General features: G+C 47.1%; 2 protein-coding genes across 2 annotated transcripts in view; one reads left to right on the top strand and one right to left on the bottom strand.

The window, feature by feature from the left end:
* The window catches only part of LOC308136310 (cyclin-dependent kinase 17-like), a 28,709-nt gene extending 16,746 nt beyond the window's left edge, over positions 1-11,963 (top strand). The window contains 15 exon segments of the mRNA XM_080504598.1: positions 4,522-4,647; positions 6,173-6,229; positions 6,378-6,492; positions 7,121-7,215; positions 7,371-7,433; positions 7,755-7,878; positions 8,086-8,206; positions 8,642-8,739; positions 8,981-9,086; positions 9,204-9,254; positions 9,510-9,552; positions 9,743-9,805; positions 9,807-9,834; positions 9,984-10,061; positions 11,445-11,963. Coding sequence (XP_080360724.1) covers positions 4,522-4,647; positions 6,173-6,229; positions 6,378-6,492; positions 7,121-7,215; positions 7,371-7,433; positions 7,755-7,878; positions 8,086-8,206; positions 8,642-8,739; positions 8,981-9,086; positions 9,204-9,254; positions 9,510-9,552; positions 9,743-9,805; positions 9,807-9,834; positions 9,984-10,061; positions 11,445-11,482 — 1,206 coding nt within the window. The 3' untranslated portion in view covers positions 11,483-11,963.
* A 3,044-nt stretch (positions 11,964-15,007) lies between these two features.
* Positions 15,008-22,827, bottom strand: LOC308136312 (ETS domain-containing protein Elk-3-like). The gene is given in 8 exon segments (XM_080504600.1): positions 15,008-15,171; positions 15,173-15,256; positions 16,137-16,259; positions 17,811-18,003; positions 18,005-18,476; positions 18,479-18,668; positions 19,575-19,783; positions 22,689-22,827. Coding segments are annotated over 7 exon segments (1,284 nt in total). The 5' UTR covers positions 19,782-19,783; positions 22,689-22,827; the 3' UTR covers positions 15,008-15,156.
* Between the last annotated feature and the right edge of the window lie 1,149 nt (positions 22,828-23,976).

The raw sequence follows: 23,976 nt of genomic DNA, 5'->3' as shown, positions 1-23,976 counted from the left end.
TTTTTCATAAATCAGACGATTCACAATTCCATTATTCTCGTTATAACCGAGACTAATATAGAACGGGCTGCTTTGTTCGTCATTTCTCGGCTGCACACTGCGACATACGCGCCGGCACACTGCGTCTGTGTCGCTCAGCGGAGGTGTATTGTCGTGTCACAAACACGCAGAAGACCGCAGCTGCTCGCATAACGCATGCCTGCATCATGACCCCCACATACCTCACGACACTGGTACAGTCCAATGTGATCCACTCCGCTGTTCAATCCCGCCTGCTCCTAAAGCGGAAACGTTAAAACCTGAACTTTGTGATCCAACGGTGTCATTTTTTTTTTTCCCTCCTTAGAAATAAGAGCGTCACAGTTAATTATTTACCAAATGAGACTAAAATAAAGCACATAAAAAAGCAGATCAATATTTAATAAATGTATTCCATTCTGCTTTTTAAAAAAAAAATTATAATAATTGAACATTATGAAAGCTTTCGGTGTGCCGAATACATGCTGCACCGGGCCACATCAAAGAAAATGTTTTTCCGGTTGATAGAAGAGGAGGTCGTCTATTACTCAAGGGCAGAAAAAATTATGCGACATCAGACGTCGTTTCTGAATGGAGCATTTCACCGGCTTCTAAACAGATTTTTTTTTTTTTTTTTTTTACATTCTGACTCATTCAGCTCCAACGGTTTCAGCCTGACCTGCAGGCTTTCATGAGTTTGAGTAAATTCTCCACAAGCTAAAAGTGCACGACTGGGTAACATCTGGTCCGTGTTCCAGTGAAGGCACGTCACTGTCATGATGGCGTATTTCAGCCGCCGCGAGACTGTTGTTATTTTTACTCATGAGTGCACCGATGGTTTGACCGACAACACTTACAAAGAAACAATGACAGTTGATTTTAAGAAGAATTTTGCCGGAATGTTTCCACTGAGTGGCTTCAGACTGATGATTTGAAGATTTTTGCAGAAGGAAACGTCTTTGTTCAGCAACGGTTTTAATGGATTGAGTTCATTAAGACACGTGGACTTTTTGGGGTCGATTCCAATATCGGGGAATAAATAAATCCCCGATAGCCGTTATATCGGTCGATTAAATTATTTTTTTGGTGTGTCAGTGTAAGCATGTCGATTAGTAACGACGTAATCCGGTGTGTCACGTTGAAGATGGCGACGGTCAGTCAATGTGGCAGAAGCGATAAAAACCTGGACGGCGAGCGAGCTGACATGTCAGGTCAAGTGTGTATTGAGTTGTTTATTTCACAAACCAGTTACTGAGCTCAGGTCAGTGACTGCGCCGTCAGCTTTTTCACTCTTCTGTAACTTGACTTTGCTGTGGGGCGACTGGAACGCGAGTCGGAGCGTCCAGGACAGGATCTGTGACACAGGGACATCAGAAAAACACCATATTCCCTGCATTTTACTAGTGAAAAATAAATGTGGACATTAGCATCATTTGGGCCCATTGCTGATTATTCTGGAATGGCTATGAAGACTCTATGGTTAATTTATGATTAACCAGTAAGGCCCTGATTGTCACCTCCCAATAGGAAGGTCCAACAAGTGGGAGTTACTTTAGTTTAGATTATTTAACATTACTTTAAATCTTACTGGAAGGGGGGAAAAAAAAAAGTCAAATGGACTTTTAAGAGACACAGTTAACAGCGGTCAGCCCCGTCCATTTGTTCCTGGTTCTTCTACAGTCCAGTGACTCTAAATGATCTGTGTGTGTGTGTGTGATGGACTGAGCAGGTCACACTCTTTCTTTCACTCAGCATCAGCCTGGATCAGCTTCAGCACAACACCAGTATAGATGGACGATGGCTGGACGTGTTCTCTTCCTCCAGAGAAATAACAATGATGGTGTTTAATCTGACTGCCAACCAGGCCCATGATATACCGTTGCTTTTGTCATGGTTTCCCAGGTTATATTTCAGTGTTTTGATCGCGATCTAAAGCCATGTACTCCTTGTCATTGTGACAAATGCCAAGAATTGAAGCCTTAAATCCGTCTTAACTGCCGCTAATGGGATTTCAGAGACGCACGTGACGCGTCGGAGCTCCCGGCAGTTCACTTTCTCCGTGAGAAAGAAAAGCAGCCGAGTCCCTTTACGCCTTCACTGAGGTCGGCCTCCTCAGATACGTGGAAGTAATGAACAGGAATGTAAAGAAGAAATATGGATTCATAGTCATTCTTTGTTGATAGATTGAGCTGGGGGCTTGTTTGTTTGTTTTTTTCCCCTTCCATTTTTAGCATTACTGGTGTTGAGCTTTCAATAATCCTCTTTCCACTCTCTGGACTTTAACACTTTTTTTTTTTTTTTAAGTCCCGTGAGAGAAATATTGGTGAAACGAGAGTCCCATTTCCATCCAATATCAAACTGCGAGAAATGAAATCAATGGAAGTGTTCTGGTATGTTTAACCAGAACCCAGACGCTTTGTTTCCCCTCCCAGTTAATTCCTACTCGGCGTGTGTTTATCTTTATCTGTGCAGCTGATGTCGACACGTTTCCTCTAAACCACGGGTTTACGGTACCTGCTGGGTGATCACGGGAGAACTGGCCCGTCTTGATTGAGCAACATTCACTTCCTTTCTTCTGGGGTTTTTTTTTTTTTCTTGCCTTGATTGCACAGCCTCTGGGGATTTACGAGCAGATCGCTGCCGTGTGACTCAGCAAAAAAAACAACAACAAAAAAACCCAACATTTTCAAAGCGAAGAACACTTTTGGACGTGGTGAGACGCGCAGGAGACGCCACCTCTTGTTTTCATGTCACCCCCCCCCCCCCTCCGCCCCCCCGGTCTGGTCAGGTAGTGGATTGTCCGTCTCTCATTGCAGAGGAAGCGTCGCCGTTTTGGGATTACATCACGGGGATTACTGTAATACGGTCCAGATGGGACCCTGTTGTAACAGATTAGGACGAGTTGATTGGACAACTGGAAGCGGGCGGACGGGGGTCGCAAAGGTCAGCTGATGGGCGCCATCACTCGCACTGTGACCAAACAGCCCATCCTGGCAGCGCGTGGGGAAATCACAGAGCAGCAGCAGGACCAGATTCACTGTTTAAAGAAAAAAAAAAAAAGTGTTGTGTCACGGCAGCCTGCGGCCACACCAGGCATCTGTTATTTATACGACTGCAGAGAAAGATTTATTCTCCCTGTTGTCTAATAATCTGCCACCAGTCATTCTGCCCATAAAAAAAGTAGAAAATGGTTCAAAATACCAACTATTACAAAGCTATTACAGCATCACGGGGATCAGTGTGAAGCTTTGCTTATTCTCTTCATGGTCATGGAGGATTAAACACGACAGAAAACACTTGAATCATATTATTTAGACTCGAGAAGCTCGAGTTGTTAAAACAGAAAATTGACGAGTTATTTACGGCTGGCAGGTTCTCCATTCTGTTAATTAGTATTTTATTAATCTCACTAGGTGGTAAAATAAATTTGATTGGTTTTCTTTATCAAATACTGCCCATAAATGTCAGTAATCACGATCGGCGTGACTATAATTATCGTTCTTGAGGAATTAGTCAGACAATGAATGTAATTGTTGGGTGAAGGTCCAGAGTTGTATTTTAAATTCCTGATTGTAAATGTCTCCACAGCAGTTAAGGATGATATATAGAGGAGGATTCCGTTTTAAAATAGCCTCATTAAACTCCATGCAGTAATGGTAAACGGAGAGAAGCAATTCCTTTTTGTAAGTTCGGAATTACATTTTTTTTTTAGTTTGTACTTTGAATCAAACACGAAATCAAAGCAGAATTTGTTACTGACTCAAGCACAGTATTTAGCCTCTAATGAATTTTGCATTTTTCCTGCCGGCGGAAGCGTTTGTCTTCACGTGTCGACTGTAAATGAGCCGAGTCACAGTCGAGGTTGGACTCAAAAGTTTGATGGTCCGGCGACCCGCCACGCTCTTACAGCCTCGCTTTTTTTTTTTTTTTTGTGCATAATGTGAGAAGCTCAAAGGTGAGTTCTGCTGCGTGTGCGATGGCAACCAGGGGCTGAGGGAGGGGTGGGAGTGTAACGAGAGAGAGAGCGAGAGAGAGAGGATTAACGGTAATCTAACAAATAGAGGAAATGCATGATGGGAAGAATCCAGCCGTCGCATTGTGAGCGTTTGCGTGTTTTCATTTTATATAACAAGTCATTACGCTCATGCTCCGGGAAAGACTTTACCCCGAAGTGCTGCGGCGGCGGCTCTCCAGGCAGCACGAGTCGCACACAGAGACCTGTGCAGCAGCACGCGGCTCCATGCGTGTTTAAAGACGCCCTCGCCCACACACACTGGCCTCTCTGTTGGCCGGCGAGACCTCGGCCTGACTGGCTCTCACTGTTTCTGCTTGTTTACTTTGGAGTCCTGCCACTTCGTGTCAATCGTTGGTATTTATGTCCAGAAGCTTATGCTCTTTGCTGAAGGGGTTTAATTTTTGGGGGGGGGGGTTTTTCCCAAAAGGTCCCAGATTATCGCCGTGCGGTGGGTTTAATTTGAACACGTTGTGTTTGTGTGTGCGCAGGACTTGAACAAGCGTCTGTCCCTGCCGGCCGACATCCGGATCCCCGACGGTTACCTGGAGAAGCTGCAGCTGAGCAGCCCGCCGTTCGACCAGCCACTGAGCCGCCGCTCCCGCCGAGCGTCACTGGTGAGAGGGATGAGGAGGAGATTCCAGACATCCAGGGGGGGAAGAAAAGAAAGATGCAACTTCTATTATGCTTCGGTGTTTCAAAAGGCTCCTCCAGTAGTGTGGAAGCACTCCACATGATCAGCCACTCCTTTTGACATCTGGCGTCCAAGTTGCCCACCTCTGGAAGCACAAACCACCACATCAACCACACACCTGCACGGTCATCCTGCCACGGCTGCACAACAAACACATTCTTTCAATAATACTCCTGCATTAACCTTGTGAAACACAGAGCGGCTGAGTCGTAACGCGATCCAGCCGAAGCATATGAGATGCGGCGTCGGGATCACACGGCCGTCGCTGCACGGCCCCGACACGCTCGTTCTGATCGGATCTACTGCAGCCAGGCTTTTTCTGGCCCTCCAGAGTAACGCGCATTCCTATTTGAACTTTGAGGCAAGCTTTTCCGGGTTGCAGTTTTAACCTGCTACTTGCTGCAGCTGTATGTTGACGTTATTCAACCCTGGAATAAGAACTAAACGCCTGCAGGGTGTCACCTTATCTTTTGCTTCTTCTGGCTGCCAGTGACAGGAATACACCGTCACACTGACTCCATGTGTAAAGATCAGGAGTGACATGAAGCAAACTAAACAACCTTTTGTTTCCTTTTTTTTTTTTTTTCTCGATTTAGTTTACTTTGCCCCAGTTTTTTGGATGGAAGAGAAAAAAACTAAATCCCATCGCCATTGGTTTAGCAACAAGACCTGGAAGCATCTCTCTATTTTCACTTGATGTGAATTAATTTCATATTAAAGTGTGATCGTACCACATATTGTTTGATAGGGAGTTTGACAGTCATGCTGAGCGAGAGCGAAAGAGTGACGGCGGCGGTCAGGGAGTGGTCACAGGGCACAAAGAAAGATAGCTGAGAGAGTTCTGTTTTATCAAGATACATGAGAAACACCAGTGAGGGAGTGAGAGCTCACATCTCGTCCGGTCAGTAGTCCAGCCTTCACCTCATCAGCAAGGCTCGCTCTAATTGGCTCGAGGTGTTTACTTGTGGTCACGGGTAGAAGTTACAGGCCCTCGCCCCCCCCCCGGCGCTATTCCTCGGTAAAGTTTGAAAAGACATCAAGTGTCTTTTCAAACATCAAGGCTACAGCAAAGTAACTTGAAGTGAAGGTTCCCAGAATAATATTTACTTTCATACAGGACAAGGACTGGCGTCAAATCTCAACTTTAGATGATCGTAAAATTTAAAAAAGAGATTTTTTCCCCCTGCGATGGCCGAGTCTCAATGCCCCCACACCGAGGCTGCTCCATGAATCAAGGTTGCTTGTGTTTGCCGAGGCCATAAACAAACACACAGTACAGTAAAAGCCAAAGTCACTACTGATTAGTTCTGATGGTGGTAGGTTGTCCCCCCCCCCCCCCCTCTATGTTATGAGGCCGTCATAAGGATTTGCCGTGGTGTCTGTAAACCTGTCATTGCTAATAAAGATGCCGCCCTCATTACCGCCGCCTGTCCTTTTGTCTCCTCCAGTCTGAAATCGGCTTCGGGAAGCTGGAGACGTACATCAAACTGGACAAACTGGGGGAGGTACGTGAGGCTGTTGACCTTGACCTCTTTTCTGCCGCCGCCCAGGTGCCGGCGTTCTCATACCGGGCGAGAAAAGAGCACCTTGTGGATTCAGGTTTAACCCCCAACACCCCGGCTCTCTCTCTCTCTCCCTCCTGTTTTCGCGCAGGGAACCTACGCTACTGTCTTCAAGGGGAGGAGTAAGCTGACGGACAACCTGGTGGCTCTGAAGGAAATCAGACTGGAGCACGAGGAGGGGGCACCGTGCACGGCCATCAGAGAAGGTACCGGGGGGGGGGGGGGGGTGTTAATGGAAGTCGTTCAGCCCCAGAGTTGTAGTTAAAGTAACATATTTGAGTATAGCATCTTTCATGCAGGTTTATGTTGTGAAGATGAAACGGAACATATCGCGGCCAAAAGTACTGCAAATGCATGTAATCAAATAAAAGTGGTTTTAATGAAACGCCAAAGAAAGACCTTAAGAAGCAGGTTTAAGACATGGCTGCACTGATGAATAGGGAGTGTGTTGTCCACGTGTTTAATTTACATCCTTAGAATAGAAGAAAGAAGAGAGTGAAGTACTTTTCTCGACCTCTTCATTAGAGAACAAATAAGTATTTTCACTGTTTCTCATGCTATGCAGATGTAAGTATTTGTATATAGGCCTCACAACTGTGTTTACAATCAGATTTACTCATGTTTGAAATAACTGATCTTTCTATTGGTTGAATACCTGCTCTAACTAATATGTCCTGTATGAGGACGAGGGTTAAGGTTCCCCTCTCAGTCTGATCTGCTGTTGTAACGCCTAAAGATTTACTACCAATGTGTTCATCACCACAGAAACAACCAGGCAGAAGGAAAGGAACCTTTTTTTTAAAAATTTATTTACCTTCTTTCTGTTCTTCTTAGTGTCTCTACTGAAGGACCTGAAACACTCGAACATCGTCACCCTGCACGACATCGTCCACACGGAGAAGTCGCTCACACTGGTTTTCGAATACCTGGTGAGTTTAGGCAAAGACAAATCCCAGAGTCCCCGCACGACTCGCCCGTTTGTTTTCTCCGCGGCGAAATGCTCCAAATCCCTCCGTTCGACGTGATTATTATTCATGACCCGAACGTGGACCCCTGCACTCTTAACGCCCTTGCTCTCGTCCAGGACAAAGACCTCAAGCAGTACATGGACGACTGCGGGAACATCCTGAGCATGCAGAATGTCAAGGTGAGGCCCGCTGGCCCAGCCGCCTTCACCAACTGTCAAGACTCTGTTACTGCTGCTGGAAGAGGCAGTGACGTGTCGTAGTGAGCCCTCTGGTGGCGGCCTGCAGGCGGTTTGAATTAACTCCACTGAAATTAACTTTGTACAGTTTATGAGCACGACAAACCACTACAGTCTTTGATTTTGACATTTTAAAGATTATATGTGGCAAATACAGCAATGGAAAAAGCACGTCTATTGATTTCAGTAGTAGTTTTTCTTGGTACTGCTCTACACTCTTTCCATATTTGTATTTATTTACCTGAAATCGTCTTTTGTCTTCAGATCTTCCTCTTCCAGATCCTGCGAGGCTTGGCCTACTGTCACAGACGGAAAGTCCTCCACAGAGACCTGAAGCCCCAGAATCTGCTCATAAACGACAGAGGGGAGCTCAAACTGGCCGACTTCGGTACAAACAGCGATCCTATCATATGCAAATTTATATCAATGATTCAAATGCCACTCGCTTTAGACGGTGGGAAACATTTGCAGTTACAAAGCAGAAAAAAAAAAAACCCCAATACATTTCATTTTATATTTTATTTTGACATGCCTGTAGCCTATTTTTCTCGATTTAAATTTCTTGGTAATCATGTGTCACCTCTCTGCTGTACAGGCCTGGCGAGGGCCAAGTCTGTGCCCACGAAAACATACTCTAATGAGGTGGTCACACTGTGGTATCGGCCTCCTGACGTGCTGCTGGGCTCCTCGGAGTACTCCACACAGATCGACATGTGGTGAGTGGGCCTGGCTCTGCGGGGGGCGATTACAACTGTTAGAAAACTTGACTCAAGACACCCACCCCTAAAAAAAAAAAAAAACCCCGCAGGCAGATAGGAAACGTTCCCCGTCACCGGAGTGCAGTTGTGTGACAACGTTTAGTGATTTGTGGACGGGAGCACAGATGTTTTAAGCTTCTCGCCCCCCCCCCCCCTCCGTCTGTGCTCCTGCTGATTTATTCCACACCGAGGAGACTTTGATGTGGCTGATGAACACATTAGAGCTGCTCTCTGCGGATGTTTTACTCGTCGGGACAGATTTAAAGCAGCTTGTTAAAATGTGCAACTTAAAAAGTTCAAGAAGACCTGTTGAGTTTGGTTTGTGTTGCAGCTTCAGTCACTCTTCTCCTGTTGTCCCCCCCCCCCCCCTTCCTATCTGTGTCCTCCTATCAGGGGTGTGGGCTGTATATTCTATGAGATGGCTGCTGGCAGGCCCCTGTTTCCCGGCTCCACAGTGGAAGACGAGCTGCACCTCATCTTCAGGCTGCTTGGTCAGTGCTGCCCCCTGCTGGTGGAGAAACACTCAACCCTTTTACACCCCCCCCCCCCCCACCCCCCCCCCCCCACCACCCCTCCCACTGACACCAACCTTTTAATCGCATTAACCCGGGCATGGATCTCCCTTGTGACAGCGTGAAAAAGCGGCTCCAGCTGGCAGCAAGGGGGGGTAAAACAGCCAGACTGTAACCGGTCGATTGAATGTCCCCCCCCCCCCCCCCCCCCCCCTCACAGGCACTCCCACCGAGGAGAGCTGGCCTGGAATATCCTCCATCGAAGAGTTTAAGACCCACAAGTTCCCCAAGTACAAGGCACAGCCCCTAATAAATCACGCGCCCAGGTAAGATCACTTGTCGTTTTACACTCATGCTACTTTTAAAACTTTTACAACTTTCTATTTCATGTATTTATTCTGGGATCAGAAACCTTAACTTATACTCCTCAACTCTCTCACTAGTCCTGAAATCATTGGAGATGGGAATGAGCAAATGTTTCTAATGCAACCCAGGTATCAAAGAAGCACTGGTGTGTGTGTGTGTGTGCGTGTGCGTGTGTGTGTGTGTGGTCTTTTAGCTTTTAGAGTCATAGACATTAGCGTTTCTGGTTGTGTTTAGGTAATCATGTGCGCTCTGTGTCACTTCCTGTAAGGAAATCCTGTGGAATAGTTGACGCCGCTCGACTCGGTTTCCTTCCTTAACACTCACCAGCCTCCGTGAGTCACCCCACCTTACTGACCCCTTTCTCTTTCCCTCCCTCCGCTCAGGTTGGACACGGATGGAATCGACCTGCTGATGTCATTCCTAAAAGTGAGTCTGCCAGGGGGGGGGGGGGGGTGTTTAAAAACGGCGCGACACATTTCACGGCCCTGTTCGGACCGTACGTCTGGACAGAGATCCAGTCCCGCATGCCGCCGCGTTCACATGACACCGTAGCCTCGTGTCGTCCTTCCCTCCGTCTCTCATTTAACCGCCTTCCCTCTGTCCTTGTCCTTTCCAGTACGAATCCAAAAAGAGGATCTCTGCCGACGAGGCGATGAGGCAGCCGTACTTCAGGAGCCTGGGGCCCACGTGTGCACACGCTGCCAGAGAGTGAGTAATGAAGCGGGAGTGCAGACAGTACGGGGGGTGGGGGGGGGGGGGGGGGGTGGGGGGGGGGGGGGGGGGGGGGGGGGGGGGGGGGGGGGGGGGGGTCCAGTTCCAGCCTCGTAACAAAAGGCCATTCCGTGTCTTTTTGGCAGACATTTCCATATTCACACTGAAGGAGGTGCAGCTGCAGAGAGACCCCGGATACCGGAACTCCTCGTACCCTGAATCAGGTGAGGAGACGAGGGGAGGACGTTTCCACCAAGACGAAGCCCCATCAGTAATAGTACACCTGCTGCTTTTGCTTCTCCCGGTGCCAGTTTGAAATAGAGCCACGTACAGTTCTGCTTCTCTAACTTATCTCCTTAGCCATATTCACTCAGTTTATCTGAGATCTGATGATCTTGGGCCGTCGTAGTGAAGGTTCCTCCAGCGGCGCAGGGCAGCGTCGATCTGTAGAGCCGGGAGGGAAGGTTGGGACTGAACAAATCACATAGGAGCATATGTGATAATACTTTGCCACTCATTCAATGATAATAACGCTTTATTATCAGACTAATGCAAAATTCTTGTATCGGAAAGGTTTCCCCTTTAAAATGGGTTTAGTCATATAGTAGCTACACAGCGGCCATGATATTCGCTTTATTTTAATTTAGTTCCATTTGAAAACATGACACTGTGCTGCACGGCCAAATACAAGCCGTCTTTACTGACCGGAGCTTTGAGGTGTGGAACTGTGTTGGTCAAGACTATAAATGGTGTTAAAACAGTCTGAACAGGTTGTAAAAATAAGGAAAATATATGCATAAATGAGAGTTTTCTATTTGTCAGGGACCAGAAAGTTCCAGATATCACCGATAAAAGCAGGAATAAATATATTTTGGCACGTTGATTGAAATTATTATAATTTTTTTATCCTGACAAAAGACCAGGCCAGTTATGAGTTAAGATTCTTCTTCACCTGGAAAGTCTCATTAAGAATTTATTGTCAGAGACGCTCATCTTCTGGAACTCCAGCAGCGATGAAGCAAACAGTTGTGTTACTGTTTCCATTATTTAAAAATAAACATGATGAAACCTGTAAAAACAACAAGTTGGACCTTCATGAAGCTACGATGTTTCACTTTTTGTATTTTCGTTCACAAAAACCGGTCCTGTTACACAGAAACAGCAGAAATGCTGAAAACGATGTAGTTTGCATGCCTGCAGGTGTTGTTGGATGTCTTTATAACGAGATCACACACACACACACACACGCACACGCACACGCACACGCACACACACGCACGGAGCAAAGAACAATCCACTATAAACTAACAATGGGAGAAACGGGGCCTCAGTTTCATACAAATCAACATCAAACCGATTAATAAGCTGAAATGAGGCAAAACTGCCGAAGTGACCAAAGTCTGCAGGTTGCTCACCACAAGGTGGTGTATTGAGTCACAGCAGCTGAATTTCTTCATTACTACGGTGTTGACGGTGACTCAACACCGCCACCCAGTGGACAAGGGACACATAAAAGAATCAAAGTTTTGAATTCTGTTTCTATAACTTGTGCTGTAAGGGTGTTTGAATGCAGCTCAATGATTGTGTTTCTCTTGTTTCCCCATCAGGCAACGGGAAGAGCAGACGACAGAGCATGCTGTTTTAAAATCTCTGGACTGGATTGTGTTTGTTTTGTTTTGTTATTTTTTTATTTTTTAATTTTTTTTTGGGAAGGATCTCTGAGCTGTACAGTCTTTGCCGACAGATCGGAAACCTGAGGAGGATGTTGATGTGGAATATCATGGTCACCATGGGTCCCCTCCCCCCCCCCCCCCCCTCTGCCCCCCCCGCCCTCTCCCTCCCTCTGGGTCCGGTCTGAACGTGGCTCTAAAGAGACATTTATATACTGTACATCTATATTTATTATTGAGATGAGACGTTTGCTGCTAAATCCAACTACTGTCTAGAATTCTAACTGGCTCAGTCACTTTAATGAAGACATGCAATGTGTATAGATTTCTAATTACTTTCCTTTTCTTTGAAGTGGTGGTATTTTTAGTGATTTTCTTTGACTTTTTCCCTTCGCCGTTTCCATTTTCATACATCAAAACTCCACCTCGGACCTCCTCTGTGTGTGTGTGTGTGTGTGTGTGGTGTGTGTGTGTGTGTGTGTGTGTGTGTGTGTGTGTGTGTGTGTGTGTGTGTGTGTGTGTGTGTGTGTGTGTGTGTGTGTGTGTGTGTGTGTGTGTGTGTGTGTGTGTGTGTGTGTGTGTGTGTGTGTGTGTGTGTGTGTGTGTGTGTGTGTGTGTGTGTGTGTGTGTGTGTCCCACAGACAGAGGGATGTTTCTGTAGCAGTTCAGAGGGAGTTAAGCAGTGTTGTTTTTTTTTTGTTTTGTTGTTTTCTTTGCCACGGTGCTGTAACTCGGCTGCACAAGTCCTCTGTGATCTTTCACTCTGAAGGTTGTGGATGTGATGTCCGACGCCGTCGAGCCGACCGGAGACAAAACGAACCATCTGGATCCGATGCCGGCGTGTCATTCCAGGATGCTGCGGTCTCTGTCGTGACCAATGAACAAAATGCAGGGAGGAAGGCGACGTGGAATCATTAACTCGGGCATTACACGATTAGTTACGCCTCCCGATTATTTAAATACAGCGACCTGCCTCTCCGTTTTCTCCTCCTCCTCCTCCGTCTCCCAGGATGGCCTCCATCTTTGTGTTGCATGCCCGCTCTGTTGTATGAGGAAGCACACGACGTGTGAACCCCCGGTTCAGGAAGCAGTCGCTGCAGCCCCGCCCCCTCTACCGAGTCTCACCTGAGTTTATTTAACAGTGTTACAAGAGATGTTTTCTATCATATTCTTTAACTTTATTTGTGATAACTGTTATTGATGTGGGATTTCGTTGCAGATGCCCTCCATATTTGAGCTTTTTTCAGAGTAAAAATTAAAGTTTCAAGAGAACTCTATTGTGCCGTCTCTCTCTCTATTATACTTGCTTCTGTGCAACGCGACATCTTTACAGTTGACAAAGAACAAAATGTACTCAACAATATGTGACTTGACAGTTCTGATGTCACTTCAAAGAAAAACGTCAAATCATCATGCTATATATCAGCTGCAGTTGCCATTGGGTGATTTTTCATTCGTTAGAAGGAGTAATACATTAAAAAAAAATGTGAATGTATTGTAGACCAATTACAAAATACTTCCTCCAAAATAATCCTCTTCTCTACGTTCGTCGATACTTTTTCTGTAGAAATACAGGAAGTCCAGCATCCGGCCAAGATGAACTACCGAACATGAGGCAACGTTTGTGTCGTCTAGTTCTACTATTGCTCGCAGTCCCTTTGCTTTGCTGTCAAGACATTTGTCAACATTTTGTCGAAAGTAGCTTCAATCGCAGGAGAAAGATTTCAGCAACCGATTAGTATTTGACACATGCACCAGAAGGAGTATTTCCACTCTTTATTATTTACGATACTAATAAATGGCTCCAGTCTTCCAAATGTTGTAATCCCTCTTCCAACCACAAGGTGGTGTTATGAGTCCCTCAAGGACAATCAGGATGTGTAAAAGTGAAAATGGTGCATTGCTTTCATGATTATTAACTGAAATGTATGTAAAACATAAAACGCTCATGCCAGAGCGACATGTGATCAGTGGACTCTTCCTCCTGAGAACTTCCTGTCTGAAGCCTCCAACGTTGAGGTGCTGCTGATCGTTGGTCTCGTCTTGTTCCCACGATGTCGACGTGAACAGAAGACTGCATAAATACCAATTCTTACAGTTAATTGGTCCATTCATTGATGAAACACCTGTTTGGGATTTTTGTCCTGAAGCTCCCCGAGAGAGGACAGGAAGTTGTGCAAAAAAAAAAAAAAAATGTCTCAACAGTTGAGCGGTTGGTTGGTCATGTGCTTTCAGGAGTGGAGGTTAAAAGTTCTTTTCAGATTCATCTTGAAATCTCAAACATCCTTCGCTCCTTGTGGAGTAAATCTGCATGAATTTGGTCACAAGTGGTCTCGACCAGGGGTGTCAAACATGCGGCCCGGGGCCAGAAGCGGCCCGCCAGAGGATCTAATCCGCCCGCCATGTGATTAAAAATTTTTTTTTTAAGTATAAATATGAAAACTGACAGAGGCTGATCTAAAAACACTGGATTGGCAAAAATGACATTCAAAACCGCCCTTGGTCAGAATTAATTAATGCATCTGTGGGGGGTCACGCAACACAACACCTTTCACAATAAAGGTGTCCAATTTATGTGAAAGGATACTTTAGACACGTAAACTCAAAAAATATTTCCAGATGATGACAAATTGCTTTAATCCTGAATAAAAAATATATCCGGGTGACTGAGGTTTTTTTTTTTTTTTTTGGCAAATATAATAATATCTGATTAACTTTAATATGTACATTTCAGAATAGACTGGAAAATTCTTGCAGTTCCAAAAGGATCAAAAGAAGGAAAGACTTTGACATTTGTCCATATCTGCAGTTTAATATGTTACGTTTGACTTGTTGGGCCTCCAGAGGTCAGATTAGTGTGAGCCACTGAATTCAAGGAGTCGAGTTCAAGCATTCAATGCTTTGTTTATTTGAAAATGACAAGATATTCCTCACAATACAAAAAAAAAAAAAAAAAAAAATACAGAATACAAACTGTATACCAAGTCCAGTATAAAAAAAAAACAAAGAACATAAGAGTTTACAAAAGGTTTTTTTCATTGATTTGAAATCTCGTCTTCATTGTAAAGAAATAAAGCAATAAAACAGGACAACAAGGCACAGCCGGTACTATCTGAGAAGCATAGTGCATACGTTACATACAATGTCACAAAGGTAAATCAACTTTGTGATTGAACATTAAGGAAAATAGGACTTTTTTTTTTTTTTTTTTGTATTTTGTTGTAATTTTTTATTTTTTTTTAACAAGATTATAGGAAAGCCAGGCTCTGGGCAGGACGAGCGTCGGCTTCACGTTACTTCTGTCCACGGCGGACAGGGTCCATGTGGAAATGTGCTGTTTTTTTGTTGTTTTTTTTTATCACAAAGAGCCCAACATCTCAAAGACGCGGCGGCGAATGGCTTTTTTTATTCATTTAAATTTGTTTTAAATCAAGTGCTTTTCAACCACTGGAGTCTGAAGCAACCCGAGTGCAAAATAAGGTGAGGTCACATATAAACACACACACCGTCTCCTTTTTTTTTTTTCTCCTTCTTTTTCCAAAGAAAAAATGAAGCGGAAAAACGAGTCGAGACGAGGAAAGAGATGGCGACTGAGGATGACGATGGATGAAGGTTTCTTCATTGTGGATGATGGGGGGGGGGTGGTGGATCAGGACTTGTGGGTTGGTGGGGGACAGGAGCAGGGAGGAGGGTGTTCCTTCCAGGTTTGGCAGCGGGACAGGCATGTGTCCGTTGATTAGGCTGGGGAACTGTGGAGGGAGAGCAGAGTGAGCCGAGCGTTAGTGCTGGGGGGGGGGGGGGGGTGGGGGGGGGGGGGTGGGGTGGGGGGGGGGGAGGCTCTATGAAAGCTGCTTTCCGGTGAGGAACTGCAGCATTGTCACTGCTCTGGTTTCCTGTTTTGGGTTTGGGTTTTTTGTTTTTTTTTGTTTTGTTTTTTTTGGTGTTCATTGTGCCTCTTCCTTCTCAATCTCTGTCCCCTTTAACTCACATGAGAAGGAGAAGTGGATACCGTTTGTTGCGGGGAGACACTGCTATGCTGTTCGTGTGTGTGGTGTGTGTGTGTGTGTGTGTGTGTGTGTGTGTGTGTGTGTGTGTGCGTGCGTGTGTGTGTTTCGTAAATGAGGAGCAGCTCTCAAACCAGTCCACCCTGTTCAGACTGACTCCCCTGGGCTCAAACAGGAAGTATTCACAGGATTTCCTCTCCCTCTCACAAGCGCTGAAACAGGGACACCTCTGCAGGACTTGCTTACCGACGCTCAACTAGTTTCACAACCGTTCGTGTGTGCACATCTTAAAAAAAATAAAAAAATAAAATAAAACATCTTGTTTTTAGGTTTTATTTCGAATTTCCACTGAGGGGAAAATAAATTCTATCTGCTGGATCAAGATCAAATCAGTCAAGATCTTTCGAAAAACAAATTGAAATTGAGCTTATAATAAGTGGAAATCTATTAAAAAAAACGAACTTCTGCAATCACCTTCAGTTTACCTGAGACCGGTGGGGATTTTACAGCGGCGCTCCGCACACACACACTTCCTCCTCCGCTTTAAAAGTGACTTCCTGTAAACAAGAATCTCCTCTTCGCCTGCTATTCGGCGCCATTGGAAGCGGCGGGGCCGGGTTCTTACCTGGAAGAGGGAGCTGTGGCCCTGCAGCCGGGCGGGGCTGAGCGGGGCCACCGGGCTCAGGCTGCTCCAGAAGTGGATCCCCGACAGCAGAGGACTGTGAGCCAGCAGCAAACCAGAGGGAGTCTGTCAGGGAGCCAGAGAGGGGTGGGGGGGGGTATGAATAAGAGAAGATGGCGTTTAATTCTTTTTTTTTCCTGTAGAGGCAGAGCGTTGCGGCGGTGGGAGGACGTCGTCGCTGCGAGAGCTTCTCTTAATGTGAAACATGTTGAATCGGTAAATGTTCGCGTATTGGCGTTTGGAAAAACAAACTGATGGGAGCAGGAAGGAAGTCTGTGGTTTCTACCCGAGAATTCAGGGGTGATGGGAGGGGGGGGGGGTGCTGCTGTTGATTGAAGGCTAGAGGGTTTGGGGTGGGGGGGGGGAGTGGATGGATGATGGAGGTGGAGGCAGCAGTAGTAGGCAGTCGCTCCACAACCACTTGGAACGAGAGAGAAAACATATGAAATCAATTTCTCTACCCCCCCCCCCCCCCCCCCCAGACTTTCCCCCTGTGTCACCTCGGAGAAGTGAGCCAGTGTTGCGGCGGGACCCAGCCCTGCTCCCATTATTAATGGAATTATTGGAGCATATGGCATCACTTATCTACCCCCCTCCCTCACCCCCCCCAAAAATAGGTTGGCCTTGCAGATTTCTGTAAATCACTTGTTTTCCTCCGATGCGTCTTGTTTTCTCTTCGCATCAAACACACACCGAGAGGAGGCCAACTCGGCGCCGCTCGTTTCTCCGCCGTAGCCACGCCACTGGAAGCGTGAATAACAGCCCCCCCCCCCCCCCCCCCCCCCCCCCCCCCCCCCACACACACACACACACACACACACTCTCCGTTTCCTCGGGACGTTTTGGCTCGACCGTCTTACCAAACAAAAATAGCAATAGCGTTTCCACGAACACACGCCAAGCCGGGGTCAGATGTCTGCTTCAGGGACACTGACATCACTCTCTGGATGGATCCCATCATCTCCCCACCAGCAGCCGCCGCCGCTTGTAGCATCGCACCGATGTGGGGTTTTATTTTGGTGAGATTTGATTATTTTCGGGGCTGCGGCCCGACGCGGAAGGACGGGGTCCGCTTTGTCCTGATCCGGCCACAGACGTTGGTTTTAAATGTGGCGGCGGCGTTACATGGTGAGGTTGACCTCCCGCTAAAGGAGCTTATCAGAAGCTCAAATTACAGGCCTGTGATGAACTCTGCCGCACTTTGTTTTCTCCCCGTACTACCAGGATGTACTCTAAGTAAACCGTGAATGTCGAGAAAATTAACAAGACACATAAAACGTTTAAATTCTAATGGAGTGTTTTTGTACATCAGCCGTCAAGATGGGAACGAGCGTGACTCTGCCTGGGAGGTGAGAATAATCAGGGTTTTAATAAACCCTGGATACAGTGACGGTCCGGGACGACTCCCCCCCCCCCCCCCCCAGACCCCTGGAGCCCCCCTGTTTCACACTGCTGGAGTCTTACTGCAAATATTTCATTACATTGCTACGCCACCGACTTCCTGCTGAAGCTGGTCAAAACTTTAGGGAGCAGCTTGACGGACGAGATTGAATGAGTGTGTCGCCTCATTGACAGGACGGGGGGGGGGTGTGTGTGTGTGTGGGGGGGGGGTCTCACCTGTGCCGTGAAGAAGGCCGGGGTGAGGGAGCCGGAGGGCAGCGCCGGGCTGTTGAGGGCGATGGAGCCGATGTCACTCCCCGCCAGCAGCAGGGAGGGGGCGGAGATCTCCAGAGCTTTGGGCTTTTTGCTCTTTGGCGGGAGTCCGTCTCCGTGGTTACCGTTACTACTGCTCCTCTTGTCGGGGGGCTGCAGGGGGGGCTCGCTCCCTGTGCCCGGAGGACAGATTGAGGGGCTGAGCGCTCTGCTCAGAGTCCTCGACCTCGTCGTCGTCCTCTTCCTCCTCCTCCACCTCCTCCTCCTCCACCTCCTCCTCGCCGCCGACGGGGCTCCAGCTCCGGCCTGGCAGGATGCGCGTGGAGGATGGGGGGTGCGAGTGGGAGTGCGAGTGGGAGTGGGAGTGGGAGTGGGAGTGGGAGGGGGGCTTGGAGGGCCTCGGGGAGACGAAGGCCTCGGGCTTGGCGCGGTGAGGGGGGCTCCTCCCGTGGGAGTTGGCGCCGAAGCGGATGACGGAGCGCGGCTCCTCCTGGTGCTCCCTCAGCGCCCGGAGGAGCTCGGGCTGGTTCTGCAGGGAGCTGATGCTGAAGGAGGAGTAGAGTCCCGAGCGGCGGTAGTCGCTGCGACACTGCGGAGCCCCCAGGGCGGCCAGCGCCCTCCTCTGGGCCCGCCGCCGCCCTCCTCCTCCACGTCCTCCTCCTCCTCCTCTTCCACCTCCAGGTCGTGGGCCTCTCCGTCCTGCAGGGGGAACTTCCCCGAGGCCAGGCCCATCTCCACCGCCTGCGGGTCCATCTTCAGGATCTCGGGGAACGACACGAACTTGTAAACAAACTTCTGGCCGATCACCTTCTTGATGATGTTCTGAAAACAAACAGACGGATCAAGTTGCAGCAATCGTGACAACTTTCTATTTAGGATCGCTTCACTTCACTTTATTGACCACTGAAATGTTTCTGGAATCATCGATTGCAAGAAATCAAGAATTTCTTTTGTGCTCCTTTGGTCAGACATGAGTAAAACTAATAATATAGTATTTTATTTAATAGTAACAAATATCCCATTGATTTGGAATATATATTATATCAGTACTTAACCCTTTATAGGGCATTCATTGAAATGTTTAGAAAAACAACTGCGTTTCATCAAGACCTGCTTTATTTCCTGTTTGTGGCCTTTATGAGTCCGTCTTTCAAATATACGAAGACGTGTCGTACGCGTCATAAAAAAAGCTGGTGGAAAGAAGAAAACTGACTCCGAAGACATTGTGAGTATTTGTTTAAAAAAAAAAAAAAAATCTATAAAAAGGTTAAAGTCCGACTCTACTGTCACCCTACTCTCCATATGATGACATGAAAAATGTGTTTGTTTATCAGAAAAATGACGACATCTGTAACTGTTATTAATTATTACAGGAAAACAGGAAAAAGCCGGAGGTGAACATACAGTACAGGGCTACTCGCCTCATAGAGGACCAATATAATATTTACACACGTTTTCAGTTTTTTTTTAAACAGAATAAAGGTTGAAACAGTTTCAACTGTATTTCGAAACCATAACTGATCATTTCCGGTCGTGACAAAGGTGAAACTATAAAACGTTAAAGCGCCGTCAGTGGGACGATCGCAGGTGACGACTTTACTGTCACAGGAAGGAGGAAGTGGAAGTTTCTATCAGGGGAGCTTGTGGCTTTTAAAGAGAAGAACAAAGAACGCGCTGTGGCGCTGCACTTCTTTCACACGAGAGCGGCGGCTGGCCGGACGGACCCACCTTGTCGTAGTAGTATCTCAGCGCCCGGCTCAGCTTGTCGTAGTTCATGTTGGTCTTGTTCTTGCGCAGCCCCCACAGCTTGGCCACCTCCTCCGACTTCAGCAGCTTGAACTCGCCGTCGGTGGACGTCCAGCAGATGAGGTGCTTGTGGCTCTGGTCCAGCAGCAGCTGCAGCAGGAACTGCCAGAGAGTGATGGCGCTGTCCATGCCTGCAGGCCAGACGTAGTGACCGGGGGGGGGGGTTATTGTTGGAAACGGAGCAGGACGGCCACCGCCTCGTCCAGCCCAGTGCTCAGAACCCCCCTCCCATCCCTCCCCAACCTCTCCACACCGAAAACCTACCTGCATGTGTAATACCTGCCAGATGCTGCAGTGACAGAATAAACATGGAACTCAAACCACTGACGGAAACGGGCCAGACGCCGCTCTGCCCTCCTGCACCCCGCCGCAACTCCACGTTCTAAAACTAAATTCTGAAAAGTCTGTTTACGGACAAACACGAGATTCAAAGCCTTTGTTTTGTTTTGCTTTTCTTTCCCCCCCCCCCACCACCCCCGTGTCTCTTGTGTTTTAACTCCACTCGGACTAAATTGGGTTAGTGGCTGGAGGAGCGAGCCGCCCTGCTTGAGCTGTAACATGTGGCGCGATGGAAGAGGAGGCCGCTGATGAATAGAACAGTGTGTTAAAGAGCACAGTGTAATGTGGCGGCGGCGGCGGCAAGCAGCAGCAGCAGGAGAGAGAAAAAATACAAGGAGGAACAACAGCTCAAGCCAGAAATATGCTGTGGTTCAACCTGGCCCTCTCTCCACAGGAAGTATGACGGGCCCAGGGTGGGTTATTCCTCTAATAGAGGAATGTGCAGCCTCCCAGCGCCCGTCTCACTTCCACCAGCCCTGCATATTAACGGGCCAGGGGACGGCTTCTGCTCCCCGCAGACTCGCGTTCACGCTGTCGGCCGGCCGATCGATCCGTTTATGGATAATACATCGGTTACGACACAAATTGTTGATATCTAGGTCAAATTCTCGGGACTCTTTAGTTCAATATGAATACTTCTGTATGCTGCTTGTAGGCATTTGCAGAACTGTGATTTTTTTTTTTTTTACAGATTTGATTATATATCACCCAAACTAAAATTTTGACAATGGAAAAAAAGGTCCAGTTTTCAAGCTTGTCCAGCCTCTCAGCCTGCTGTGGCTTCTGTTGTTAAGGTAGTTTCACCTTGCACTACGTGCGCTACTTTACCAATCAGGAAGGAAGATTTTTATAGCAGATTACCAAAAGAAAGCGTCGAGAACTATGACACCGATACACAAAGGACTTACTGTTGTTCTAATAGTTGTCTGAAGCCGGTAATCTTGAAGTATAAAGGATTTTCATGTGTGGTTGAGTGTTGGACTATTTCATCGACGTGTATTTATGAGTTTGTGATTTGTTAGTTATAACATCTCTGTTACAATCATGAAGCCCAGTCGTTTCCAACCTGAGGTCTGGGATCTCGGGAGGCTTTTCAAACTCAGACATTTTCAAAATCGGCCCGGTAAACCTGTACGGAGGCATTTGGAGAACGCCCGTTGCTCCTGCCGAAGGTTCCTGGTTTGTGTGTTGGTGAGAATTGAGTGCGTCAGCCAGCGTTTGGCCTCGCTGGTGTTTTGGTAGTTCAGGGTCAACGGCCTTTCAGCAGACGTAATCTGCGGGTTGCTCCAACAAAACCACCAATCATGTAATGTCCAGTAACATTTGGACTTGAATTGAAGTATCATTTTGACCCAAAAAACTAAAGTATTATACCAGAATGGGTATAATACTTCTAGCGTCTCTCTGCGAGGCGCGATAGAAAACACTTCTCCTGGAGAAGAGAGCGAGGCCCGGACTCGTTTCCGACACCGGCTATCCCCCAGAGTCTTCCGTCTTCCATGTGAAGCTACAAACCTGTCAGGGCCAGGACTTCCTCCTATTCTACTTCCAAGGACAAATGGTGAAGGAGAGGGGATCCCACAGCAGGGGAGCGTTTCCCCAAAATCCTGCCACACTTCCCACTGGAATCCCGGAGGGGCCGAGGGGGTCAAAAGATCAAATCATTGTCCCCTCTCCTCTCCTCTCCGCGGCTCCTCCCTCTTTCCCGCCCTGAACCCCAGACCCGGGGCTAGTTGTTATAAAAACACCCTTTTTTTTCTTTCTTTTTTTTAAATGCAAAAGTGATGCCTGCCGATGCAAAGCGGGGCTGAGCTGACAGGTCTGCAATCAGGACGGAGACACTTTCTAAACACGCACCTTTGCAGGATGCTGCAAAATAGCAGAGTGCAGCTTCATCCTCCTCCAGACTTCAGTGCAGACACATATTTTACACAAGTGATGACCTCGACACATAGGATCCCTGCAGTGTGTGTGTGTGTGTGTGTGTGTGTGTGTGTGTGTGTGTGGGGGGGGGGGGGTGATCAAGAGACGATCTGACAGCCGCAAAAAAGACGTGTTACAACTCTTTCGAAGAACATCACGGGTTCATCGTGGAGCTTTTTTTTTTTTTTTTTTGGTCCGGGTGGACGAGGAGCCCGTGCCGCGGATGCGCCGCGCGCACAAAGCCGTCCAGTGTGTGTCTGCTGGACGGAAACTCCTAATGAGATTAGATGGTGTATGCAGACATTACTTAGCCATGACTAAATCTGCTCTCTTCCTGTTCACAGGCAGTGGAGGAGAGAGCGAGAGAGGAGGGGGGGGGGGGGGGGGGGGGGGGGGTGAATCAACGAGGACAAGAAAAAGCATCTCAAAACACAACAAGCACACCGTCCGTGGTCGATCCAGTTGTTCGAACTCTTTACGCACCGACGTTTGGACCTCGGACTCATTTTTTCAAGACGTTGCCCGGACCGGAAGATGGCACAGACGTGTCCCAATAGAAATCAGAAACTGCTCTTGTTTTAAAAACTTGCACGTCAACCCGATGCGGGGAGGTCTAACGTGTCACGAACGCACACAAACCAAAATACACGCCAGTAAAAAAAAAATAACAAAACGCCGAAATGTACAACATCTGTGCGCGATCTCGCTCCGAAACATGTCACCTCTTACAAAAGAAAACAAGAAAACAAAAACAAAGATGTGCTTAAAGTTTACCTGCGGGCTAGAACTCGGTGTTTTTTCCCCCTCCGTGGAAACTTTACGGCGCAGTCCGTGTGATTCCTTGTTTTTCCATGCTTTCTTCGGCTCGACACAGTTGTGCTGGACTGAAATAGGATCCTGGGCTTTTTCTTTTTCTGAGCAGGAAGTTGGAGCAGGCAGACACAGAGCCGGCTGACTTCCTCTCCCCTACGATTCCCCAGGCAGTTTGCCGTCTGTGTAAACACACTTTTCCTCCCTCCTCTCCTCCTCCTCCTCCTCTCCTCTCTCTCTGCCTGCCCGCTGACGGCAGTAGTCAGCAGCGGGCCTCCTCTGCGTCCGTCCGCACACAGGGGGAAGCAGGAGAGTCCGACGGTCCCTGAACGTAACACCACCGCTCCACAGGGCGACGGTGCTGCCTTCATGTACACCTCGTAAAGCTCACTCCATGTCTCCCCCTGTGGAGCAGCACAGAACTTCAAGGGGAGGGGCAGGAAAATGACAGGGGTCCTTTATCAGGATGGCTTTTCCTTAAAATCCTAAATATTTGAAATATACTACTACTACTACTACTACTACTACTTATAATAATAATAATAATAATAATAATGAGGAGGAGGAGGAGGAGGAGGAAAGCGAGACATTTAATTGCTTATTCACCACAGCAGCTGATGATATTGTTTTTTTTTCGCCACAACAGAGCCTGATTTTAGAATTTCAGTTACAACCTCGCTCACTTAATGGGCAAAGAAAATAACGTGTAAATGTCAGCAGTGAGGTGAAAATGGGAGAATAAAGCTAATATTCCACATTTTTGATTTTGTTTCAGTTCACTTTCAAGTGTAAAAAGACCGATTAAAACATATTTGTCTCAACACACTTTACATATTAATAACAAGTAGATTAAAATGTGTTCTAATCTCACGTGGGCAAGCAGAGGAAAAGGTATGGAAACCGGTTTAGCATAAACAATAACGCCAAGCTATTAAAGTGTGAAGCCTGATTTTATGGCAAAGATGTAAACCGACCACGCAGATTGAGATCCAATAAATCAGAACCGTGTCTGTACGATACCCTGCTGGCATAATGTGGTACTGTCGATTCTGTCAGATGGGAATGACCCTCTTGTTCATTAATTTCAAGCTTCACAGCTTTGCCAAGGAACATTGTATAGAAATAAATATCCTAATGAGAAGCTATACAATATAGTACAATATAAGAGTGTTTCAAACTTCTGAAAAGCTTTTATTGCCTGTGATGTTTGGCCATGACAGAAATATTAGTATGGATTGCCTTTACTGTGAAA

The sequence above is a fragment of the Blennius ocellaris genome, assembly GCF_963422515.1.
Source record: "Blennius ocellaris genome assembly, chromosome: 11".
NCBI classification, from domain to species: Eukaryota; Metazoa; Chordata; class Actinopteri; order Blenniiformes; family Blenniidae; genus Blennius; species Blennius ocellaris.
Note: the sequence above shows the minus strand (reverse complement) of the source record. Positions and strands in the feature narration are given on the sequence as shown.